A 26,703-nucleotide genomic window follows, 5' to 3' on the forward strand; every position below is an offset into this window, starting at 1 on the left:
CATGGTTGATTTAAGTCTCTGTGGTCATTTTGCATCTCTTTGTGGTTGTGATGTGTTTTCGGTATTGGTTTTACTCGTCTTTGTGGTTATTTTGTTGCTCTTTGTGGCTATTTTGTTGCTCTTTGTGGTTATTTTGTGTGTCTCTCTGAGGTTATTTTGTGGCTCTTTGTGGTTATTTTGTGGCTCTTTGTGGTTGTTTTGCATTTCTTGGTGGCCAATCTATAATGTAAATAGTCATGAAAATAAAGAAAAACCATTAAATGAGAAGGTGTGTCCAGACTTTTGACTGGCAGGTTATGCACACTATGTAATTTATTTGAAACAAAACAAGGTGAGAATGAAGCGTTCCCTTCAATTTTTAAAGCAGTGCACATAAAACTGTATTGAATTGAGCTATTAAACTGCAGAAACACGCTGCAGCTCTTCTCGGCTCAGCTTTTCTTAAATGTCACATACAACAAACCCAAATATGTGATTTATTTCCCCTCTCTGAATGGAAACCTAAATCTGCCCACTGTGGATAGAGCTATAAGTGGCCATATTAGGGCAGAAATCCAGAATCTAGCAATGAGGGCAAAAAAAAAGAGGGTCTACACACGCACGCGCACACGCACACGCACGGGTGGAAGTCTTTCCTTACATGACTGTACCTGCTCGCCTGGACAACTCTCTGAACCCACACACGTACACACACACACACACTCGCTCTCTCTCTCTAACACACACGCACGCACGCACGCACGCACGCACACGCACGGTCGCTCATATAGGAGGATCCCAGCAGAGCAGCGGCCAGTGAACGGCGGAGCGCGCACCGGACCAGTTCGTTAACTTCTCCTCCCTCCTCCCTCCCGGTTCATTCAGCAGCAGCAGCAGCAGCCAACCGGACTACCGGCTACCGGGCAACGAGAGACTCCACCAGCTCCAGCAGACAGCCTCAGACTGCTCGTCATCGTCTGTTTTTTCACTCCGGAGACTGCGGATTTTATCCTTGATCTTTACCGGTGGATACCGACAGTCCGCACCGCCTCCCCGTGAAGAACCGTAAAGTGAGCTGTGATTTTGTTTTTTTGTTTTTTTTTTGAGCAGCCAGGAAATTAAAATCCGGTGTGTCGGTCCAGCGGCGTCCCTCTCCGGTTTAACTGCAAACCGGTCAGACTTGGAGAAAGAGCAACAGCCTCCACCGGCGCATCAGTGAGGTAAGAGATGATCATTATACAATCATCCAGGAGATTCTGGAGCCACAAGTCATTTCGCATAAAACATGGAGGTCAAATTGACCTCGGAATGATCATCTGCTGTAATTTATCGAGGCTCTCCGCGCAGCTCTATCATCACTAGTTTATTTTAGCTCCACAAAGTGCAACAATCCGGCTGGACCGTTTCATACTTTCAGCCCCCCTCCTGGTACCAGGCCATATGGAACCCACGAATGTTACATAAAACTTAGATTTCTCCTCTGCACTTCCTCCTCCTCAGCTATCTGTCTCTTTCTCCTCCTCTGGCCTCCTCTGACCCTGTTTTAGGAGACATGATTCTTCTAGTTTGTGACTGAAAAGTTTTTTTTTTTTCTAATCCAGTAATGCCCTGAACATGGTTCTGTGTAATAAATGAATAGGAACCTAATGAATATGAATGTTCCAGTATGAAATAAGAATAAATAGCAGCTCTTTGTTACTCCAAATATCACAGATTGATGCGTACACTATGAGAAAATCGCTCCCTGAACACAAACATGTAACTGACTCCCCACCACACCTAGATACTAAGAGACACCCAGACCTAAAGGTGATGTTTCATTTAGGGTTTATTTTACCGCCTTCGTTTAGTGTTTCCTTGTGGTCGTTTTTGCAAGTCTTTTGCATCACCTTGTTGTTTCTATCTTTTTGAGGTCATTTTCTTTTATAATGATATTTGATTTGAGTTTCTTCATGGTTGCTTTACGTCTCTTTGTGGTTCTTTCGTGTCTCTTTGTGGTCGTTTTGCGTCCCTTTGTAGTTGCTGAACGTTTCTTTGTGGTTATTTTATGTCTCTTACTGGTTGTTTCATGTCCCTTTGTGGTTGATTTATGTCTCTTTGTGGGTGTTTTGCGTGTCTTTGTGGTTGTGATGTGTTTTCAGTATTGGTTTTACATGTTTCTGTGCTTGTTTTGAGTCTTTTGTGGTTGTTTTGCATCCCTTTGTGGTTATTTTGTGTATCTCTGTGGTTGTTTTGCATTTCTTGGTGGCCACCTTGCATCTGTTTGTTTGCATCTCTTCATAGTTTATCGAGTTGGTTGTGATTTAGCTCTTTGTAGTTATTTTGTATTTACTTGTGGGCTTTTTTTCGTCTTTCTGGAGTTCTTTTGCATTTTTGTGGTTGTTTTGCATGTCTTGGTGGTCATTTTGCATCGGTTTTGCATCCTTTTATAGCCTCTTTCTTATCCGTTGGAGTTTAGTTGTTTCTATTTGTGTTGCATCTCCCTGTAGGCGTTTTGCATCTCTGCAGTTGTTTGACTCCTTTGGTGCTATTTTTGTATCTTATCATAGCTTGTTAGTGTGATTCAGCTCTTTATTGTGGCGTTTCCATCCCTTTTGTGGTCATTTTTCCACCCAGCAGTATTCGTTTTGTTGTGGATCATCTCTGTTGTCATTTTGCATATCTTGGTACTGCGTCTCTTAGCGGGTGTTTCGCGACCCTGTGGGATCGTTTGCATCTCTTTGTGTTTATTTAGCATCTATTACAGCTGCTTTTCCTCCCAATATTTCATCTTTGTGTCTTTGTAGTTCTTCAGGGTTGTTTTGCATTCCTTTGTGCTCATCTGTCGTCAGGGTGGGTTGGGTTGTTCCACCTCTGGATGCCCCTCTGGTTCCACCCCTGCTCCTGCATCTGTTTCCACCCCGTTGGTATCTCACATACTCACGCCCACAGACATACGGGCAAACATGAATTCCATCCAGTCCAGTTCTACATCGATCAGATTGCATTGATTGGATGTTTTTCCCCATGCAGACAGGGCCGCTGTGGTGCGATATGAGCTGGACTGGTCCCAGCCACTTCAGAGCTCATTGATGTGCCCAACAGATCAGCCGGTTGTAAAAGCTCAAACATCATCTGTCAGCATCTGGCATTTATTATCCTCAGCAGCATCTCCTCCTCCGTTTAGCGACTAGGAGCTGCTTCTTTCTTTCTTAGTCTCCACTCTCAGCTGGTCAGAGGAGCTCTGCCTGTTCCTTTCTATTTTTAGCCTCTATTTACAATGCAGTAGCTATAGAGGCAAGAAGAGTCTCTCACTCTGTTTCCAATCATCTGTCTCTCTGCCTCTTATTTATCCTCCTCTGTCATATTTTCTCGCTGAAGTCTTCACCTCTTCCTCTCACCTTTTCTGTGTCCCATCGGTTTCCTAGTTTAACCTTGAACTGTGATCATAGGAGTCAGAGAAGCATCGGTTGCAGTCCACCTGCACACACACATACATGCACACATGCAGCACATGTGACGCTGTGAAGATAGCAGAGGAGACAAGGGGGGAAAGGTTAATCTCTGGATGCTTTTGACCCAAATCACTGTGCGACCTACATATCCTTCCCTAACACCACCACCCCACTTTCCCCCTCCACACACCCACCCAAACATGTCTTTTAACAAGTGTCACACACATACAAACACACAACAGCCTTGTTGATGCCGAGCCATACCACAGTGAACAGTGAAGTTTCTGAGGCGCAGTGAGTTATTAGCTGCTCGTGACCAAATGCGCCAAAGCTGCTGAGGAGAAAAGTTTGACTAGAGGTTCTCAGAAAATACTTTTTAAGAAAAAAAATTCAATACTTCAGCATAGGGCTGGGCGACATGGCCAAAAAATAAAATCTCGATTTTTTTTTTTAGTCATCTTCAGGGATGGGATCAGCAAGTTCTGATTCTAGCAGAAAGTTGTTGACCGGGGGGGAGGGGGGGGGGGTGCGCTGCGGCGGCAGTGAGGCAGCGACTTCCAATCGCTGGGCCCTTTACAATCGTCGTTAATAAGCTATCGTTAACGTCGTTACAATCTCGCGGGAGTATCAGCGACGATAAAGTCTTCAAACTTGAAATTAAATCGGCGGAAATCCGCGGTAAATTCACATCCCAGAAAAAAAGCGGAATTCTGCGAAAAATCACATCCCTGCATCTTGGACGATTACGATTTTAATCCATTTTTGTTGTTTCTTTGCGGTCTGTTTGCTATGGCTAGTGCTAGCCATGCCTCACTCCCGTAGCTGCAGCACTCTTCCCATTCTTTAGGATGCCTCTGCCGGAGGTGCTGAAAGAGGTTAGTTGTGCTGCTACTCTTCGTTTTCACAGTACTTTTGCAAACCTTCACATGACTGTAGTTTGTTCTGTGTCAGTCTTGTCAAAGCCAAACCACTTCCATATAATCGATGTAACATGAGGCCCTTTTCTCGCGACCAACTCTTCGTCTGCTGTTCTGTGTGTGAGTCTTTTGGCGTAAGGAGATGAGAGGCGGAAGCAAACGCCAGTGCACAAGTCTTGAAAGGCAGAAGAAGAATCTGTAGTTATATATTTAAGTTCGCCTCGATTTTACGATGTGGCAAATTTTCAAATCTTCAGGTTTTAAAAATGTGAATTAATCGAATTAATTCAATTTATCGCCCAGCCCTACTTCAGCATAAACTTGAGGCAAACCTGACCTCCCTTCAAGAAAGTTTCCCAGTTTAGACTTACAGCTCCATATATGTGTGTTGACACTCATTGATGCTCTGGACTCTAGTCAGTCAAGAGCTGTTAAACTGAGACCTTTACTATGTAACCTTCACTGCACTGAGTTCATGTTGGTTCCCTCCATTCATCTACAGCCCCAGAAGTGAACAAAAATTATCAAGCCGCAATGATTAGTCCACATTAGTATTCTAGGATGAATTAAATGAGTTGGTGTAAACTACAGTCTTCACTTGACTCCGGTCCAATGAATCACGGAAACAGATGTGCAAAGAATGGAGTAAAACAGACAAAAGCAATGGAGAAGCAGAGGAGAGACATAAAAGTGCCTTTAAATATACTTAAAAACTTAAATAATATTGCGTTTTGTGTTTGAAAGTTTAGTTTTGGAAGCAGCCGCTAACGCTGAACTGCACTCATGTTTCTAATGTGGTGTTGGAGGCCACTCACGGTCTGTTTTTAATGTGGGAGGGACATTAGTTTCAAAGGGAGGGACTCACTTGCATTTAGTCAGTAAAACGAAAAACAGAAAAGCTTGAACTACACACTTTATTCTCTGATGAAAATGCCACACTCCACTACACAGAAAATATGGGCTTGCTTCGACATTAATGTTACGTTTACTTACATTGTGCCTTTTTAGTTTGTAGAATTGAGCTAGATTTTATGGTGAATAGGTGTGAAAGCACTTGGACTGGATCCAAATATCCAAATATTCGGTCGTGACGGTAGTATCCGAATATGTATTTTGAGATCCAAATATTCGGATTCATTCATCTCAAAAACACACAAAAATACTTCAAAACAGGAAGCTGCCCTAATAGAATTGTATGATCACTGTAAAGAGACACAGAATGACTTCAAAGAGTCAATAAAAATGACAAAAAAAACACATACGAAACAAACTGACTACAAATGATGCTCCTGCTTTTAGCTCGAGTGTCTTTTACTTATGACGCATCGGCACCCAGCGGCACATTGTCTCATTATCCATCCATGGGCACAGGCCAAGTTATACTTTCCACATCTGTGTATCAGTGAGAGAGAGATGCAGTGATGTAAATCTGTCATCTGCTCTTAGCTGCTCTTATCGTCTATGCATTCACCTAGTTTCTACCACTCATCTAGATCCATTTTGTGGCGCTTAACAAAGATGTTTTCCAATAACTGCATCCTCCAGCTCCTCCTCCTGGACACCTGCCAGCTTCCCTTTACTTTCAGTCGTATGTAATGTCTGTACAGCTGATGTGCGTGTTGACCTACACTTAAACTGACTCCATGTTCTCCTGTACTAACCTTATGTGGCAGGCTCCCTCTTACCTCTCTTGATGCTGAAGGTTACAGACATGTTTGGTGTTTAGCAACTTTTGAACAGACTCGGCTTCAGTTGGGAGGAAATTTTCTCATGTTGCAACAAAGCAGTTATCATCCCTGGCAAGGATTTCCTCATTTTCAAATTCAGATAGCCTGAGAGAGTTGTGAACAAGGTCCCAGGATAGCTGAGTTCCCTCTCTTGGTGCGAGAACTCATTACGAACCCGAAGGTGAACTGCTTGCGTCAGACTCGGAGGTGCTGACTCTCATCCCGACCGCTTCACGCTCGAGTGCGTTCAGCCTTGTTCGTGCAGGAGGTCACGGTCCGATGAAGCCGGCAGAACTACACAATCAGCAAAAAAAACACTCTTAACTGTGCCAATTAACTAACAGTAACTGTGGGGTTTGGGTGTTGGGTATAAATCTGATTCTGTGGCCTGATACTCTTCAGACCACTTGCGTATTTCCACAGTGTCACTCGCCAGAATCTTCACATCAACACGGCAGTCAAAAGCCAGCAGGCGTGCACATCCTCACCACATCCTGTGTGAACAAGACGCAGAGCTTTTTAGACTTTCTCCTCATGGCAGATGGTGGAATGCCAGAGGGAAAAAAAGACTTCCGACATGTTTATCCTCTTTAGTACAGCGAGAGAACCTTTGAGGAAGCCGAGGTCTTCCCTGCGACAGAAAGCAGACGGGGGTGATGAGTGCTTTATGGTGTTTTTATCAAGAGATCGCAATAAATTTGTCACTGATATATTGCTGTTTTAATACACTTCACAGGCACCTTTAGATGTGACTGCTGGTTTAGACAATATGTGGTACTTTGGATGGTTTTATCAGCGACCACCATAATTGGACATGACTAGCTCCTGGCTGGGCTACAAAGAAAGAGAGGAAGAGAGACACCGCTAATGTGCAGAGTAATGGATTAACTGTTTCAAATTTGTGAAAATGGACAGGGAGCACTTAGTGAGGAGGCATCTGTGGAAGACAGCAGGAGACAGACTGAAAACAGATATTAGAGAGCAATGAAAGGATGACAGTGAGAATGCAGCAGGGGAGAGCAGCCGCAACAAAACCCTCCAGATTCAAACCTCACGGTGTAGAACAGCAGGAAGCCACATGGCAGGACAATAGTAGGGTTTCTCCATTATTTACACTGGGTGGTGTCAAAGGTTTTCTAAAGCAGAACTGCAGAAGATAAACAGATATATTTATTCAGCATATCCCATTTAGAGTAATTTGAGAAAGAGAGGGAGTCAGGGCCATGGAAAAGGTAAACTGTGGGACGGACATAAACGATTAAGGCAAATGTAGAGTGAGAGGAAAAGAGGAGGGACAGTTACTGTTAATAATATTTTTAATATTTAGTCTTGCCTAAAAGTATGTGTCCACTAGAGCTGGCAATTTTCCACTTCCCTTTAATTATCTGCGTGGAAGGATTCTGATGTAAGGACAAAATGCTGTAGGTCGAGGACGTTGTAAACCGAGGACCCCTTGTATCACCTTGTGTTGACAGATTTGTGCAGCAAGTTTTACCTCTTAGTTTAGCTGTCCAGCTCTAAACTTTAATTTCAGAGTATTGCACATGAATGCCCAGCACCAAACGACAAACAGCCAGTTAGCAACTATATGGTGAACATAGAGGAGAATTTAGCAGGTTAAGAGAAAAATACACACTTGATAGCTACTAATGTGATATAAAACATAAAGATAGTGGATAAATCTTCGTGTCCCAATCAAAAAGTCAAATTTATTCACATCTCAGCCAATCGTCAACACAAATATTAAACAGATGAGGCATGTTAAATGTTAATATGTCAAAAATCGACAAGTATTCTGATGAGTATGCAGTGATTTTTAGCTGTATTCAGTGTCCCACCACATTTACCTCCTAAATAGAATCTACAGTGAAACATTGTGCATCCCTGTCTGAGTGAGGACGAGACACTGAGTTAGTGGAGGAAAAATAAAAAAAGACGGAAGGCAAACAGAGACACGAGAAGGAGACAGAGAGGAATGCAGACAGACAGAGGCTGAGAAATAGATGGGTAGAGCAGGCCTGTAGATGTGAAAGTGGAAAAGAGGCAGAGAGTGAAAACAGGGATGAAGACGATGGTGAGTGATGGAGTTAGAAAGAGGAAAAACATCCAATCGCTCTGTCGTCCCTGGAGGATGCTGCTGAAACCTGATCTCAGCCAGGAACCGGTCATCACTCTACCTCTCTGTCTGTCTAATATTGGTAAGACACACACAGATTGTCGTGCAATATTGCACCTGGTGTTTTCCTCATCCTCACAAAGGGACACACATGCACACACCCCACTGAGTCACTGATTATAAATTTCTCTTTGTCTTTCATACACACACCCGTCTCTGTCTGGCCCTCTTCTCTCGTCTCGCCTCTCCAATCGCGTTTTATGACGTAGTAAAGGTAGTCATATCGGGCCGAGATGTTCAAATAAAAAGCATTTATGCAGCTGAAATCTGCCATGCAGCCCTCAGGCTCTCAGATGTTCAGCCAGATGATTGATTAGTTCTGTTCCACCGTCCGTTGCGAGAAGGGAAAATCATTAACTGCCAGTTATCACTTAAGTTTCCTGAGATATTGATGGCCTGGCATGTAAAAGTAATTTGTCTTTTCACCTAAAGGCATAATTTAGTTTTATGAATTGTTTTATGAGATACTCTTAGTGCAAGATTTTGTCTGTATGTAACTTTACTTTTTTACCAATTGATAGATTAGAAGTTCAATGCCACTCTCATGACTGCAAATCAATCTGAAACTAGCCAGCAGCAGGTTAGCTTAGCTTAGCATAAACGTCAGTGGAAACCGTTGGCCTGGCTCTGTTCCACAAGAACAACATCTCACTAATTACCACACCGATTGACATTTTGTTTAAAGAAAACTACAACTAAAAAGAGTACGATATTTTTACACTTCAGGTCACGATATGAAGCTACATCCAGCAGCAGATTAGCTTAGCTTCGCATAAATACCTGTAAAACTGTTGTTCTGGCTCTGTTCTATAAGAACAAAATGTCACAAATTACCACATTTATTCACAATTTGTTATACAAAAACTACAAGTGACAACAACACATCATTTTTATACTTAAGGTCATCATATGAAGCTATAACCAGCAGCAGATTAGCGTAGCTTAGCATAAATGCAAGTATCAGGTGGAAACTGTTTGCCTGGCTGTCTCCTGAGGAAATAAAATATCATTAATTAACACAATAATTCACAGTTTAGTTAAGAATCTAAAAACAATACATCACTTTTACTCTTTGGATTATAATATGAAGCTACAGTTAGCTAACCTTCCTTAGCATGAAGTTCGCTAGACACTGGCTTAAAAACAGTATGTTAATTAGCACTATAATTCACAATTTTACAAAAGAAACTACAAGTAAACACATAAACAACACATCATACAACATTTCAGATAATCCTATAAAGCTATGGCCAGCAGTAGGTTAGCTTAGCTTCACATAAAGACTAGAAACAGGGACCCATATCTAGCCGTAGCAGCTTTAAAACAGCATAATAAAATGTTATTCAGTTAGCTGGAAGTGCTGGTAGGTGGACTTTGCTACACTGAGAAATGGCTATAGCTGTTTCCAATGTTTATGGTAAGTGAAGCTAACCGGCAGCAGATTTGCTGTACAGATGTGGGAGTGGTATTGATCTGCTCATATTCCCCTCGGCAGGAAGGCAAATAAGTGCATCTTCCAAAATGCAGAGTAGCTGCACATTAGCTAACTTAAAGCACGAACCGATGCCTCAACAGAGAGAGAAGCTAAGGCAGAAGCATGGCTGCTGATGGTAATAGTGTGAGCTTTTAATAGGATGCAGCAACATAAAGTACGTCTTTATCAGAGCAGAGGTAGTTGTACTGTATTCCAAACCTGTTCCAGAAAACAGCTGCCTGTCAAACGATCACAGGTTTCAGGGAGGATATGTCCCTGCTAATATTATGTCCTGTCAAGTCAACTTAGTGTATAGTTTACCTACATATAAGGTAATCAGCTGAATGAAAGTGCATTACTCCTTCGAGCAGGGGTGTCAAATATGCGGCCTGTGGGCCAAAACCAGCCCGCCAGAGGGTCCAATCCATTGTAAAGGGTAAAAATTACAGAGATGACATTAACTGCAAATTGTAAATTAATAAAACTAGAAATTTAAAATAAATCCTAGACCTTGACAAGTTGTTTTGATAATAAAGTAAAATACTAGATTGTTCATTGTTCTGTTGTCATTTTGCATCTCATTTTTGTCATATTTTGTCTTGTTTTTGTTGTTTTTTTTCATCCTTTTTTGTCTGAATTTTGTCATTTGTCTCATGCTTTTGTTTTGTGTTTCCTTTTTGTCTCGCTTGAGTTGTTTATTTTTTGTCATTTTATTTCTCGTTTTTGTCATTTTTTGTCTTACTTGTGTCATTTATGTAGTTTTTTTTGCCTATTTTGTAATTTGTTCATTTTCTATCCATTGGTAACGTTTGTCCTTTTTTGTTTTGTTTCGCGTTTGTCTCTTTTTTTTTTTTTTTTTTTTTGTCTGATATGTGTATTTGTCAATTTTTTGGTCGCTTTGAAACTTTTTTGTCTAAATTTTTTTGTCTCTTTTTGTTTAGTTTAGTGTCATTTGTCTCATTTTTATCATTTTGTGTCTCTTTTTTGTAAAATTTCGTTTTTGTTGCTTTTGTCGTTTTTTGTCTGACTTTTGTCATTTCGATCATAAAGTAAAATACTATATTATTCTGTTCCAGATAGCTGTGACTAAATGTTGTGTTCCTTTGTAGACACTCTGTGATCTGTAAGTTGTAATGTGTAAATGATAAACTGATATTGCTGAAATTGAGTTTATCCATACTGTTTTGCAAAAAGATAGTTCCTTAACTTCAACATTTTCAGAATGTACTTTTTTCCACTAAAGCAAAGGGAAATATTTGGAGTTGTGGTTATTTATAGGTTGTTATGTTGTGATTTTACTGGTCACTTTAGATCAAATTTTGCTGAATGTGGCCCCGGAACTAAAATGAGTTTGACACCCCTGTCTTAGACCAATAAAAGGCCGGTAAAATATCCGTCATGAAGACAGACATGTATAATAAAAGAACCACACTTTAGTGTTTGTAAAAATGTGAATGAAAAAAGTGACTTAGTGCTATGTAAATTAGCTGGGGGGGGGAAAGTTTTAAGCTATATGCCATTAGAAGTGCACAGTCCGATGCTATACAATACAATCAGAAAACATAAATTGATGCAGAGATGGCATAAAATGCTGGAGAAAGTTTCACCAAAATGCAGTAAGCTAACTAAACTTCCCAGAAGAGGACGCACAGATAATCTGCTTGCTGTCCTCTCGATATTCAAACTAAATCTACACCCATGAATAGGACAGAAAAATTCTGGATTTGTTTGTAGCACGCAGCCACTGCCAAGCTTTCTGAAGAGCATTTTTTTAAAAGTATGAGTAAAAATAGCAGCAGAGAGCTCGACAGCCATTTAAAGATAAAAGACAGGACAACAAACGTCTGCAACGGATTATATACCGTCGCTGATTAGCATCCGGAGTTTCCGAGCCGTGCGGTGGAGTAGTTGTTAAATCCAGAGCTGCTATTTCCTGCCTTAAAATGCCCCCTCACTCACTAAACTGTCATAAAGGACAATTGCGTAATATCAAGCATTATTCAATCCCCCTTAAAAATACCATTGTTGTTTCTGTGTTCGAGCACCTTCAACAAGATCGATTCTGAGTGCAGACCAGACAAGCACTCGGCTCACCCGAATCCTCAAATGACTCACAGCGCACACGCACACATGTACGGGTACACAAAGCACACAAGTACACACACAAGAGGGGCAGAGTATTACTGCGAGAGTATAGTGGACACAAAGCGTGGGCGGGGAGTGAGAGGGAGAGCAGGAGGGAGGAAGAGACAAAGAAAAAGACGCAGAGGAAGAGAACTGTTGTGGAGAGTTGACCGCTGGCATGTTTGGTTTTTATAGCCGCAGAATCCTGTAATACAAATTAAAGTTCTATTTTAAGTTATTTGTAAATGTGGCATGAGACACAGGTGTAAACTGGACGCAAAATACTCACTCTAAGTCCTGATTATCCAACATTTTGGGCAACATGTTGAGTGCTGCGCTGGAGCGAAGACGTGGTTATCCCATACCTGTCAATAACGGAATTTGAAGATAACAGGTATTTTCCCGTGCCCAGCTCCCTACCTGTCCAAATACCCTCTACATTTCCACGAGCGTGCACACAGTAAATCCACAAATCATCACTATGCAACAGCTTCTTTTAAAATACCACTGCACAATTTACTACTGCAGCTCCAGAGAAGGTCCTGACCTCCCTGGGGCCCGAAGTAAAAATTCTACTGAGAAAACCTCCTACCTGACCCAAGAGCCATGCAAACCCTTTTCCATTACCACACAGTCACACCTGACACCCCAGTCCTCCCACTACAATCCTTTAGAACTGTTTGCTCCATCCGTCAGTCTAGGAATAAGCAAACTGTTACCGAACGGAATAAGGTTCTAACAAACAATATTTATTACACTTCATATTTTCTTTTGGATCCTATAACATAAATAGGAAACTAGCACTTAGCTTTAGCTCTGTTGCCTGGTAATGAGTCCAGTCCTTTAATTGATGATTTTATGAACTGCATCAGGCCCATTCAAAGTGCCTCCGCCAGATTTCCTTTCATACATTTTTCAAAATAAATTACCATTTGCACTGTGGCTTGGCTAAACTAGTTAATGGTTGCTGAGAGATGTGCCGTCATGCTGCCCAGTTTTCAACATTTAATCAAGACTCAATGTCAAACAATTGTTTTCCATCAGTTCAGAGTTGTAACTAAACTTTGCCTGACAGACTTGAGAACCATCTCGCTGGTAGAAAGCACAACTTTTCATTTCATGATCCTGCACCACACATTTATCTTTTCCAAGCTGGACTTCATAGGCACAGTTGTTGTATTTCACATTCAGTTTAGTAAGACTGAAAACAAGCAAAATGTGCACTGTTCAATATGGTATAGGACTAAAAAGAGATGCACTGTTCAGTATGGTTTAGACTAAAAAGAGATGCACTCAAAGCTGGCACATCAAACCAGTAGAGAAGAAAAGTTCTGCAGCTCACTCCCACGATGTTTGTTCCCTCTCTTTTCACGATGAGGATTGTTCCACTTCATCCTCTCACTGAAGTAATACCTACTTTGACATTAGGGGGAGGCGGGGCACTGTAAACCAACACTTAAGTACCTTAAACCTGCATACTGTCCAACAGCCAGCGGGGGGCGACTGCAAAAACAGATTTGATTGTATAGAGGTCAATGAGATATGACCCTACTTCTCATTTGAACGGTTACCTTAGGAAACACTTTCCTAATGAGCTGTTGGTCTTAGTTGCTACTTTCAAGTCCCCTTTAACTGAGCATGTTGTTCATTTTGTAAATAATGGTCCAATTTAGATGAAAACAGGCAATAAACTGGGGTGTGTGATTGACAAGTTGCTACTGTATGACTAGGGCTGGGCGATAAATCAAATTAATTTGATTAATTCGCATTTTTAAAACCTGACGATTTGAAAATTTGCCAAATCGTAAAATTGAGGCGAGCTTAAATATATTACAATACAGATTCTTCTTCTGCCTTTCACGACTTGTGCACTGGCGTTTGCTTCCGCCTCTCATCTCCTTCCACCAAAACACTCACACCCCCGTCATGGCGGACAGAACAGCAGACGAAGAGTCGCGAGAAAAGGGCCTCATGTTACATCGATTATATGGAAGTGGTTCGGCTTTGACAAGACTGACACAGAGCAAACTACAGTCATGTGCAAGGTTTGCAAAAGTACTGTGAAAACGAAGAGTAGCAGCACAACTAACCTCTTTCAGCACCTCCGGCAGAGGCATCCTAAAGAATGGGAAGAGTGCCCGCAGGTACGGGAGTGCTGCATGGCTAGCACTAGCCATAGCGAACAGACCGCAAAGAAACAACAAAAATGGATTAAAATCGTAATCATCTATGAAAACTTCCGGTGTAAAAAAAAAAGTAGGAAATAGTAAGTGCAGTTATGGAGTGCTCTACGATAATAATAATATTTTGAGAAACCTCTCTAGGGCTCAGCTCCCTTTAAATGTTTTTTACAGTCCAGGAGTGCCGGCGATGACGGTGACTTTGACCTGGTTAATCTCTTTCTCCTTCTCGCCCAAGGTTGAAGTGTACAAAGCTTCACCAACATCCTCATATAACCTCATACTGAGATCTAAGCTGCCTCAGATAACAATCCTGTAACATTTTCATAAAGTACATCAACATTTAATGGCATTAAATTCAAATTAAAAGTAAAAGCACCCAAATGGCTAATTGCTAAATGTCTACTCTTTCCTCTTTTCCAGCTGTAGTCTCTGACCAACAAACAGATCTATGTAAGATTCCACATTACGATGACATTCGATACTCAACCTTCAACTCCGATTACAGCTAATACTTGATGCTATGACAGAATGTGCTACTATGCGTCTCCATAGGTGAGATGTAGTCTTTAGCTAACTGCATTTTCTCCTACCGTGGATGAAATAGATATGACCTGTCAAAGTGTATTAATCTCTAAAGGTTGTGTGAAGGAAATACTGATCGTCTAATGTTGGCTGGATGTCTCAGATTTTATAGTTTCAGAAACTTAGTGCAAGATTTGTTTGGAGCTTCGGAGGACATCCGTGATGATATTTCCTAATTAAGAAGGTGTCAAGAAGCTTAAATGTAATTATACAATTTAAGTAGAATCCTTAGAACATCTCATACATTTACAGAACAGTAGGAGTGAGAATGACTACAGTTATTGTTGTTAATTTGTGGTATCTCAGTGAAATTCTACATAAGTTTCATTGCTTTGTCCCAACTGGTATGAAAGGACGAGTTACAGGATCCTTTCTTTCTCCTTTGGTGCCTCCTTGATGAGTTGTCCTCACATGAGATTTGTTTCAATCTCAAAGTTTCCCTTTGATGTAAAGGTATGGATGGCTGCTGTGAGAAAAAGGAGAGCTGGGACTTTAGCCAGTTACATAAGTTTAAAGGGCTGTTATTTTCCTGTGTTATACAGCACAGTGTTTCCAAATAAGTTGGGATAATTTGAAGAGTGTAAATGAAAATACAAATGTGCAAATTACTCCGTATTTAAAATGGTACAAAGACAACACATCTAATGCTGAAACTGACTAATTGGATGGTTCTCTTGAAAAATATACGGTCATTTTGAATTTGATGCGAGTGACGCATTTCCAAAAAGCTGGCACAGGGCCAGCAAAGAAATAATGATGGAGCTGTGGTTCCCAACTGTTTTGTCTGATGTACCCAGACAGCCTTGTCACATTGATTGAAGTACCCTTCATCAACACCACTCATCATGTGTTGAGCTGGTTTTAAAATGAATGCCATTTAAATACCCGCTCCAATGAAAATGGGTCTAAACGACATTTTTCGTGTTTGCTAGAAGTAGAATCATGAGTGAAAGAGTTGGTCAACACCATGACTCTGTGTACCGATGACAGTCTCAAAAACACAGATTCAGACTTCCAAGTTTAATTTGTAACAGACCTACTAATCCAGTCACTTTGCAGGGTGAGATTTTGTGTATAATTGGTCTTCTTTAGAATCACTTTTCAGTTAAAATATGTTCTTCTGAATTACTCCAATATTACAGTTACCGTTGTGTAGCATTGAGTAGTTTTAACCGAGTTACAGATTGAGTTACATTCAAGCCAGGTATGAGTTTTTCTGGATTTAATCAACAACCAGAGAAGGTCTTAAAATCCCGCTGACAAATTAAAACTTTTTCTACACTATAGCATACATATAGAAGAAAAGCACTCACAGAGGGCAGTACTCCTCCAAGGCTGTTCATTCCCCCATGTGGCATTATCAGAAATGCAGCATTTGTATATTAGTTATTGATGAACACAGAATGTATCCATTTAATATTGATGTATTGGTTTATTGGTTACTTTAAGGTTTGAGCCATATTATTACCTTTTCAGCATTTTTACATTATTGCTAACTGCTTGAACTTTTAACCAGGTAGATCATTTTCATTAATTAACCCTAAAGCTTAGAGTTTCTCTCTCTTGCTGACCAGACTTTACATTCCACCAACTGCAACAAGTAGTGTTCAGGTGCCACAGCTGATTCAGTGTGTACATAGACACTTCTTAGTCATAATTTATTAAGGTGGTGGGATATGAAGGTGAGGGGAAGGTCTAAACACTGATCTCATAGATTGAAGTTTTGTGTTTGGACAGCAGACAGATGAGGAGAGGTAACTGGGACACAGCACAAGTACACACCGCCCTTTTTCTTCTTTTTGGGTCCTGAAGCCAAACATTTTCTCCTTTCCTTCCCCGGAGATACTGAATATCAACTCCGCTCTAACCTGCTGTCATTAATCTTGATACGAAATTATCGAAGTGCAGGTGGCAGTAAATAAGAAATGAACCAAAATTTGCATAATGTTCGTGATTAAATTTGGCATTTTCATGGAAGCCGTGGAAACGGAAACATGGAGCCCAAAGGACACAAAAGAAGGCCGCTGAGGGCATCCTGTGGAGTTAAGAGCGTCCACCATTTATGGCACCACTTGTTTGTACTCTATGAATTTAACAGCCTCTATTCTGCTTCCTGTAGGTGGAATCGCTAAGCTGCAGTTATAAATCAGATGTACTTTGTGGTGTTCTTGCTGCAGGGCACAGATGTATTGAGTGTGTCTGCCTGCTATTTAACAGTGTTCTCTATAAATATAACTCTGGCCTCCTCCCACTGTGTACAGGTAGAGAAGCCCTACATCAAGCTGCAGCCATGGATGAGATGGACCTGCCCCAGATGAAGAAGGAGGTGGAGAGCCTCAAGTACCAGCTGGCCTTCAAAAGAGAGAAGTCCTCCAAAACAGTGACCGAGTGAGTAGTTGTTCCACTCTGTACAGCGTTCAAGACCCTGAAATCAACTGAGCACATAAATAGCTCTGACCCTCTGGAACTAAAACTGAAATAGTTTTTTTGTAAAGTACACTGAGCACAATGTTTGGAGCACTTTTGACATGATGAAAATGAAGCTACAGCCAGTAGTGATTAGCATTAGCTTAGCATAAAGACTTGAAACAGGAAAAACTGGAAAGCAGAGGTGTCAAACTCATCTTAGTTCAGGTTCCACATTCAGCTCAATTTGATCTCAAGTGGGCCGGACCAGTAAAACCACAGCATAATAACCTATAAATAAGCACAACTCCACATTTTTCATTTGTTCTAGTGCACAAAGTACATTCTGAAAATGTTCACATTAAAGAAATTATGTTTTTATCAAACATCATGAACAACCTGAAATTTCTTAACTAGATAAATTCAATTTATCTCAGTTTATCAATTACACATTACAGCTTTCAGATCACAGTGTTTCTACAAAGGAACACAACATTTAGTCACAGCTATCTGGAACTGAATAACAGTATTTTATTTTGTAATCAAAATGACAGAAGTCAGACAAAAAGACAAAAAAACCCACAAAAACAAGACAAAATATTACACAAATCTGACGCAAAATGACAAAAACAAGACAAAACAACAAATGACACAAATGACACAAAACGAAACAAAAAAGGGACAAAATAATGGACAAACGACAGAAACAAGTCCAAAAATGACAAAAAATACAACACAAGCGAGACAAAAAAACACAAACGACATGAAACACTGAATAAAGCAAAACATAAAATGACAAAAAAAAAGACAAGAACTGCACTCTTGAACTGCCAGATGTTTATATCTTATTATAGTTTTATATTTAACTTGCATGCTCTCATGTTCTTTACCTTTCATGCTGCTGGAACTGTGAATTTCTCTTTGGAGATTAATAAAGTACCTATCTATCTATCTATCTATCTATCTATCTATCTAAGAAATGCAAGCAAGACAAAAAATTAAAGACAAAACAACAAAAACAAGAAACAAAATGACAAAAACATGAGACAAATGGCAAAAGTCAGACAAAAAAACAACAAAAACAAGACAAAATTACAAAAATGAAACATAAAATGACAAAAGAACAATGAGCAATCTAGCATTTTACTTTATGATGGAAACAACTTCTCATGGTCTAGAAATTATTTTAGATTTGTAGTTTTAGAAATTTACAATCTGCAGTTAATGTCTTCTCTGTAATTTTTACACTTTGAGGGCCGGATTGGACCCTCTGGAGGACCGATTTTGGACCGCAGGCCGCATGTTTGACACCCCTGCTGTAAAGTGACAAAAACACAGCAATAGTGTATAGCAGTGAATATAAATGTGCTTTTTTTGTAGCTGTAGAGGCCAGCTGTTACTTCTTGTGTTTGTGCTAAGCAAATGGTGTTTCAAAATAAAAGCATGTGGTGTCCAATTGTCTTTTTAAATTATAAGTATTATCTTTATTTTATTGCTTTTGACAATATGTGTTTGTTACAATTCTCAAAAATAATGCTCTTAATTATTTTATAAATCCAAAGCTGGTCAGTGTGACACACATTTGATGTTTGAGTGTGTAAATGTGTTTTATGCATCGATTGACATACTTGCGTAGCACATGATACACCGTTATATATTCATAGCATGGTATATTCAGGAGCTTGCGTGCCGTACATTGCAGAGCTACACAGCATGTGTCACCTTCTCAGAACAATTTAAATGCAGATGAACTTCACCTACATACAATGACATACATTGGACAAAACAATCTCGTCTCAAGGTCCCCTCGCTCACTCGTTCTGGTGCTTTTCAGTGCATCTCTCCTTCTTCACGAGCAGATGGGGTTTGGCTTGAAGGCATGGAACTATTTCAAATATTTTCAGGGCATTTCATGTATAGTAGCTTGATGGAGAAAACTTGATCATTCATTCTTGACTTCAGAATAAAGAAGCAAACTTTAAGCATCATGATTAAATCCCATCTTCTAAAAACAGCTGTGTGCTTCAGAACCAGTCAGTCAGAGGGTTTGAGTTGAGGATGTTTAATCAGCTGTTGTTTCTAATGTGACTCGTGTATTTAGTGCTTCAAAATTCAGGAAATATCCACTGTTATACGCTGTGATAAACACTAAGCGTCGACCAATTATTGTCCTCGTCTGATCTGACAGTCAGAAACAGAAGTCATCAAATAGATTTAACTAACAGGTAAGAGCCTTCCATTGGATAATTATTACCTCCGCCAAGGAGGTTATGTGACACCCGGCGTCTGTCTGTCTGTTAGCAAGATAACTCAAAAACGTCTGGGCAGATTCACATGAAATTTTGAGGGGATGTAGACTATGGTAAGAGGAAGAGCTGATTTAATTTTGGTGGCGATCCGGAAAGGATTCTGGATTTTGGATCACTTTGAATTTTTTAGTATGTTTTAGAACATCATAGGTTAGTATGTCGTCCAACAAACCGGAGCAAGGTGTCCAGATAGCTCAACTAATTAAGAAGGTGATTCCTAAACAGAACTGTGTCAGAGATGCAGGTTCAGTTCCAGCTCATGATCCTTTACTGCATGGGTTTCCTGTTTTCCTCTTTATTCTTGGCGGAGGTCTGCACTCTCTGAGTGCTTTTCTAGTTACTGCAGTGATGAATACGTTTCAGCTGCAACAACTTATCTAACCCTAGCTGATGCAGTGAAGCGCTTCTCATTTCTTCAACAACCATGTTGGAAGTCATATCCTGTGGTCATGGAAAGAATGTTAATCTGTCTCAGAAGGATCAAATTATTGGCCTGGAAGATGATGGTGAAGAACCATCATCTTCCAGGAACAAACTCTTAGATGATCGCCGGAAATCAACAGTAGAACTCACGGCTGTTTAATAGTAAAAGTAAGAACATTTCCAAACATACAATGTGAAGAGAACTCAATGGATTGGGACTAAACAGCTGCAGCTCTAAGAAAACCACTGATCAGCGAGGCAAATAAAAAGGTAGTATAAAGATTGGACTCTGAAGTAATGAAAGACGGTCATGTGGTCTGATGAGTCCAGATTTACCCTGTTCAAAATGATGGGGGCATCAGGGTAAGAAGAGAGATGAATGAAGTGATGAACTCATCATGGCTAGTGTCTACTAGCCTGCAGGGGTTAGGGTTATGATCTGGGGTTGGTCAGGTTCACCAACGTTATGTTCCAAAGAATGAGGTCAACTGATACCTGAATATACTAAATGATCAGGTTTTTACATCAGTGGAGGTATTCTTCATGTTCCAAGATGACAATGCCAGGATCCATGGGCTCAAATTGAGAATGAGTGGATCAGGGATCATGAGATGGATTGTCCTCCACAGAGTCCAGACCTCAGCTTCATTGAGAATCTTTGGGATGTTCTGGAGAAGACTTTGTGCAGCGGTCCGACTCTCCCATCATCAATATAAGATCTTGGTGAAAAATGAATGCATCTCTGGACAGAAATAAATGCTGTGACATTGCAGAAGCTTATTGAAACGATAAAACAGTGAAGGAGTGCCGTACTCAAAACTAAAGGTGGGCCAATGAAATTTTAGAGTGTGCAGTTTTGGTTTTTTTTAGCCGTGCAGTGTATGTATCCCACCCATGATGCTATCTGATTGGTTACATCTCACCATGAACAGGCACTCAACACGAAAGCATAAATGTTGATGAGGCTTTTTTAATTAAACGTATGTAAAACATAATGAAGCATCTTCATCTTAACAAGGTCTGTCTGTGTTATTCTAAACATTGACACCAATAAAACAATGACTAAATAAACAGTTTTTTTTATGTAACAACATTAATCATTCCACAACAACAATAAAGCAGCGATATGACACTGACTAATACCATCTTGAAGGCTACTGTCACAGTCATAATGCACATCTGAGCATGAAGCAAAGCTGCAGCCATCATTTAGCTCTGTACAGCTCTTTTTATCTGTCTGCTGCTTTCACTGCAGTGCCAGTAGATTAAGCGCCAATCAAGGAAACTCAAAAGAAACACTTCATCTGAGGCTTCATCATCAGCTACAGTCGACTTTTGACGGCTGCTGTTTTTAATGTAGAAAACAAAAGTATTCTGGGTCAGTGTTTTGAAACCCTTTTGAATATAAAAAACTGTTTAAGAAAGAGGAGAAGCAGTGAAGGGAAGAGTGTGATGTCTTACTCAAAAGCTGAGGTACTGTATCTTGGGTAATTAACTGAATTTAAAGTGAGACACTGTAACCTCTCAGAGTAAATAACATTCTCCCTGTAACAAATGACGTGTTCACTACCCAAGAAATACAGCATATTTATGCTCATTTCAGTCCTCTGTGCAGTTTGCTGCTGCAGCCACACTTCATCTGGTGTTAGCATTAGCTTATAGTGGCTGATGCTAGCTAATCAAATCAATCAAAATCAAAGTATACTTTTGTAATCCAGATGGAAATTGATATATCCAGCAGCACACTACACTACAATACAATAAGGCACAGTGAGGTATAAAGGTTAGAGGTATAAACACAATAAAATATAAAGATCTGTTAAAAAAAAGTCCAAGTCACCGTAATGCTAGCAAACTCAACATCCTGTATAACGTAAATAAAGCTTGTGCTCCTCTATTCTTTCTTTCCTTGTATGGAAAAAGTGAAAACTGGACAGAGAATGGATTATGGTAAGAATCATCCTCTGGAATTTAAAACATGCCTCTCTGAGTCTCTGTCTCTCTTTCTGTCCATAAAGTTTGGTGAAGTGGATAGAGGACGGCGTCCCAGAGGACCCCTTCCTGAACCCGGAGCTGATGAAGAACAACCCGTGGGTGGAGAAAGGAAAATGCATCCTTCTCTAGAAGAGAAACATCCGCCCTGCCACGACCGTTCAACTTCAACACACGCCCTACAGACGACCCCTGACCCTCTCCGGCCTCCGAAGGCGCTGGCAGGATGGCGCCTCCTAACCTCTCACCTTGAATGTACAACAGCTGATACCCCCCAACCTCTCCCAAACACACAGAAACACACACCAAGGGCACAGAAACACACACTGATGGTGGAGACACACACACACTTCACAATCCAAACTTTGGATTTGTCCACGACTGCCACACACTCACTGCAAGTTTATTCCTGCCACGGCAATGCATCGTTATTATGATATGATGACAACGATCAATACTTGTACTACATGTCTTTATATGAATATACGACAACTTATTTATGCAGCTGCCAGTCACGAGCTTTTCTCTCTGCTGTTTTTGTTTTCTTCCATGAGTTAATGAGCTGTGGTAAACTGTGGAGTCACATTCCCACTGCCAGGCTGACTGGAGATCTGCGGGAGGAATTTTGTCCAATAGTGAGACCGCTTGATTTTAATTCAAAAATAACACATTTTCTGAGTCTGTGGTTGACAAACTAACTCCATAAAGTTGTTAACATTTGATTAGACTAAATGCATCTCTACTCATAGGAGCCTATAATGATCTATACACGAATACAGATCATTTTCAGCATAAATATTAAGACTGGAACGTGAGAATCCTTTAACTTGTGTTTGCTTTCTGTAAGCAGGAAAAGTTTTGGGGAAAAAAATTCTGCGCTTTTTTTACACTTGTGACATGTCAATTAAACACACAATCACAGCACACATCTCCATTAACCCTGTAAAACCCGCCGCTGCAAAAATACAAGATCAGTTTCTTTTATTATTATTTACTATTATATATACAGGGTTAGTCAAAAAGAATGAACCGATTTCATGACACAGTATTTGAATAAGGAAAAGCAATAGAAAACTCCAGCCAAGTTACAAGTATTCTACTCACAATCAACTTTTGTTTGATGTTTAAGGTCATCGAATGACATCGAATAACAACAGCGATCGACTCAGTGGATGGTGATATGCTGATACACGTTTGGGAGGAATTATCGCATTGATGTTGCCCCTGCTGCAGGTGGTGGCCACAATGGACACTTGTAAGACAGGAAACAAAAGTTGATTGTACGTAGAATACTTGTGACTTGGCTGGAGTTTTCTATTGCTTTTCCTTAAAATATTGTGTAATGAAATCGGTTCATTCTTTTTGAATAACTCTGTATATATATATATATATATATATATATATATATATAATTTCTGCTTGTTTTTTTCCTATATTTGGGTATATATAGAGAAGAAAAATGAGCAAAAAAAATAAATTATATATATATATATATATATATATATATATGAAGAGTTCATTTGCAAAAACAGATAACTCCATTTTCATAAATTTTCAGAAAACTTTTTATTTTATTGTTTACTTCAGATAATATCAAACTGAAGTTGAGTAGATTTGACCCTGTAGAAAAATACAAGACAAAATACAGAAAAAATTAATTATTAGTGTTAATTTTTATTATCTCAAGTAAACAATAAAAAAATAATTTTTTTGAAAATTTCGAAAATCTGTTTTCTCTTTATATCTCCTTATAAATATATACACATATATATATATATATATATATATATACACATACATATATATATATATATATATATATATATATACATAGTTTTATTTTATTTCTTTTGCTTATTTTTTCTATATTTGGGTCTTACAGGGTTAAGCCAGGATTATGCTCCCTTTCAGATGTGTTCACGACAAATGTGGACACCACAGATGCATACTTATTTTAAATTGTATTACTTTCTACTTTGCTTGGAAAATGCATTTGATCACACTGCAGAGCATGCACTCTACTGTCCTTACTGCATAGTGACCACGCTGTTCCCTCTACAGACATTTATGTGTGTCCATGTGGGGACTCTCGAGGACAAAATTTACATCGCTAGTGTATTTGTGGATACGAGAAGTCGAACACTGAACTTAGCCAGATTAAAAATCAAGACTGCAAAATGTCTTGGAAGATGACAAATTGTCCAAAGGCATCAGTATGAGCAGCAGAAATCAACTGAAGCTTCACAAAATCCCTCCCCTCAGACTACATGCGCTGCCGGTGACATAAACCAAACCCATATTAGAAACAACATGCATGAACCCGCCAAGCTTTCACAGCTTCGATGTGACTCCTGCAGTTTTCACACGCGGTTCTAAATTGCTCGTCAAGCATGGTTATCACATGGAGATCTGCAGCCAGTTGTTGCTCTGCTTCGGTGTCATTAGGCAGCTCTGTTTGTGTTGTCAGAGCAGAATGAAACTCTGGGCCTCTGGAGGGGTTTGAGTTTACTGCTCCCTCTCCTCCTTAGCTACAGCCCCCTGAAGATCACACACAGACGTTACACGCAGAGAACCGTGCGCACAAACATTATCTCTCATCACACATGTACAGACGGACCCCTTTAACTTATTAACTTATTTATTTATTTATTGATCAGACCTCTCCCTCACCTGAGTTTTCGTTTCCCACGTCTGCACTCCCTCTTCCTCATACCCTGAACTAAAAGAAAAAAAAAGAATAAAAAAAAAAACTTCTACACCTTGCCAGATCACCATCTACTACTGCCTTGTACACAGTTTCCTTAAAACGAGAATGTAAATACGTGGCATGAGGTTCGAACATCACCACTGACCTCAGAACTGGCCTGTGGGCGTGCGTGCATGTGACTGTAACCGTGTGTTTATGTGTGTGTGTGCGCATATTTTTGAAATAAATTTGGACATCGGGCTCCCATGCGGATTGCACACGCAGCTGCATCACACACACACAGGCAGGCCTGAGGGCGAGCAGATCAACGACAGACACACACACACACACTGCTTAGTGAGAATGTGTATGAGGGGAGGAGTGGCAAGGATGTGGGATTCTCTACAAGGACTCGGGACAGGGAAGCGTCAAAATCATCTCTGTACTGGAATGAATCTCACTCTATGTGTTTAGATGACATTAGCCCTATTAACTGCAACTGTAATGCTTAATTTTCCTCTTTTTTAAACTCAACTTGAACAATTACAGTGTCCATGAAGAGCGAATTAACATGATCTTAGTGCAAAAGATGCCTGAGAGGTAAAGATTAAATAGACAAAATGTGTTCGGGGAATATTTGGAGTGAAATAATAACCTCTAATCTAAATCACTGTGCCTGGGGTGCAGTCAGTGAATCTGGGATGAGCATACGTCTATCAGTCACAATAATAAAACCACCTGCTAATTAGGGCTGCAACTAATGACGCGTCGACTAATCGTCCGAGCACGATACGTCATCAAAAGCGTAAGTGAGCGCGCAATGCAACAGAAATCACCATCCGACCGGAGCGCGGAACACGGACGGACATCGGCGCTGCATCGTGCATATATTATGTATGCATGATACATCACAGAAACCCGCGATCTATTGTAAACGCGGATGTCAGCGTTTACTATCCAGCTGTATCTAAACGCGGACATCGGCGCTGCATCGTGCATACATTATGTATGCACGATGCAGCGCCGATGTCCATCCGTGTTCCGCGCTCCAGTCAGACCCTGATTTCTGTTGCATTGCGCGCTCACTTCCGCTTTTGATGACGTATCGTGCTCAGACGATTAGTCGACCCGTCATTAGTTGCAGCCCTACTGCTAATATTGTATACGCCCCCATTGTGCCTCCAAAATTGAGGCAGGACCTCTGAGGGTGCTTGGTTTCTTGTACTTCCTTGTATGCAGTGGATCCTTTAGGTACTCTGTGGGGTTTTGAGTGGAACATATCAAAGGTAACATCCACATGAAAGCCAGGACCCAAGGTTTCTGGGCAGAACATTGTGCTGTAAGGATATTCAGTTTACCAGTGGGTGATTTTAATGTTTTGGCTGATTGGAGTGCATGCAGCATGAATCCTCAACAATATTCCTAACTAGCTCGTACAATGGCATCTTTCAAATATAGCCCACATACAAGATTTTATGTAACACTCCAGAGTGATTTGATAGTAAATGTATGAAGTGAGACTTCCACAGAACAACCAACTGAAGCTCTTAGCATCATGGCATAAGCTTTTGGAGAGTCCTGAAACATCAAGCTTTCTTACTATCACGGAAAAAGCATCAAATTTTGTCCATTTCTAAACTGAAAAGTACATGAGAAGATTTCTGAGTCTGCCTGTTCCTTGTCCATTTTCTGTCCAGCTACTGTAACTTTACTTGTTTGGTTTGTTTTTATATAATCTGAACGTAGGTATGTATGTACGTTATTACTATTACGATGACAGCATAAAACCTTGTCTAAATATCTAGCAGCATATTCCTTGTGAGAGTGCTTTGGAGTTAATATTATGCATCAGATCAAAAGTCCTAGTGTAAAGATGACAACGAGCAATAAATTATAGATCATTTTTTATTGAATGTTTTACAAAAACATTTATCTTATTGAATAAAGTAGAAGATTTTTAGACAGCTTGGTCGTCCTGGGTGCTTTTTTTTATGTGCTCTCTGTACATGTGGAAAACAAGAAGTCGGATATCGAGGAAAAAATAGCAGGGTTAAAATATATTTGCAGGACTTTCTGTATCACAGTTGACATTTTTGCTGTTTTCATGCCTACAATCAACATGGCCGCCTATAACCAAACACCAATTATCACATAAAGACACAAAATGATGAAAAACACACAAAATAATGACAAAAAAATGCAAAATCACGACAAAAATATCTAAAAGTATAACAAAGAGACTGAAAACAGCCACAAAAAGGCACAAAATGACCACAAAACGACCTAAAATG

General features: G+C 40.1%; 1 protein-coding gene across 1 annotated transcript; it reads left to right on the forward strand.

Annotated features, from left to right (window-relative positions):
- The first annotated feature begins 751 nt into the window (after window positions 1-751).
- On the forward strand, window positions 752-26,376 carry gng13b (guanine nucleotide binding protein (G protein), gamma 13b). The gene is made up of 3 exons (XM_022200786.2): window positions 752-1,199; window positions 16,858-16,984; window positions 21,753-26,376. Exons 2-3 carry the CDS (start codon window positions 16,887-16,889, stop codon window positions 21,856-21,858), a joined length of 204 nt encoding a protein of 67 aa, XP_022056478.1. The 5' UTR covers window positions 752-1,199; window positions 16,858-16,886; the 3' UTR covers window positions 21,859-26,376.
- Window positions 26,377-26,703: the final 327 nt, after the last annotated feature.

The sequence above is a fragment of the Acanthochromis polyacanthus genome, chromosome 21 (assembly GCF_021347895.1).
Source record: "Acanthochromis polyacanthus isolate Apoly-LR-REF ecotype Palm Island chromosome 21, KAUST_Apoly_ChrSc, whole genome shotgun sequence".
NCBI classification, from domain to species: domain Eukaryota; kingdom Metazoa; phylum Chordata; class Actinopteri; family Pomacentridae; genus Acanthochromis; species Acanthochromis polyacanthus.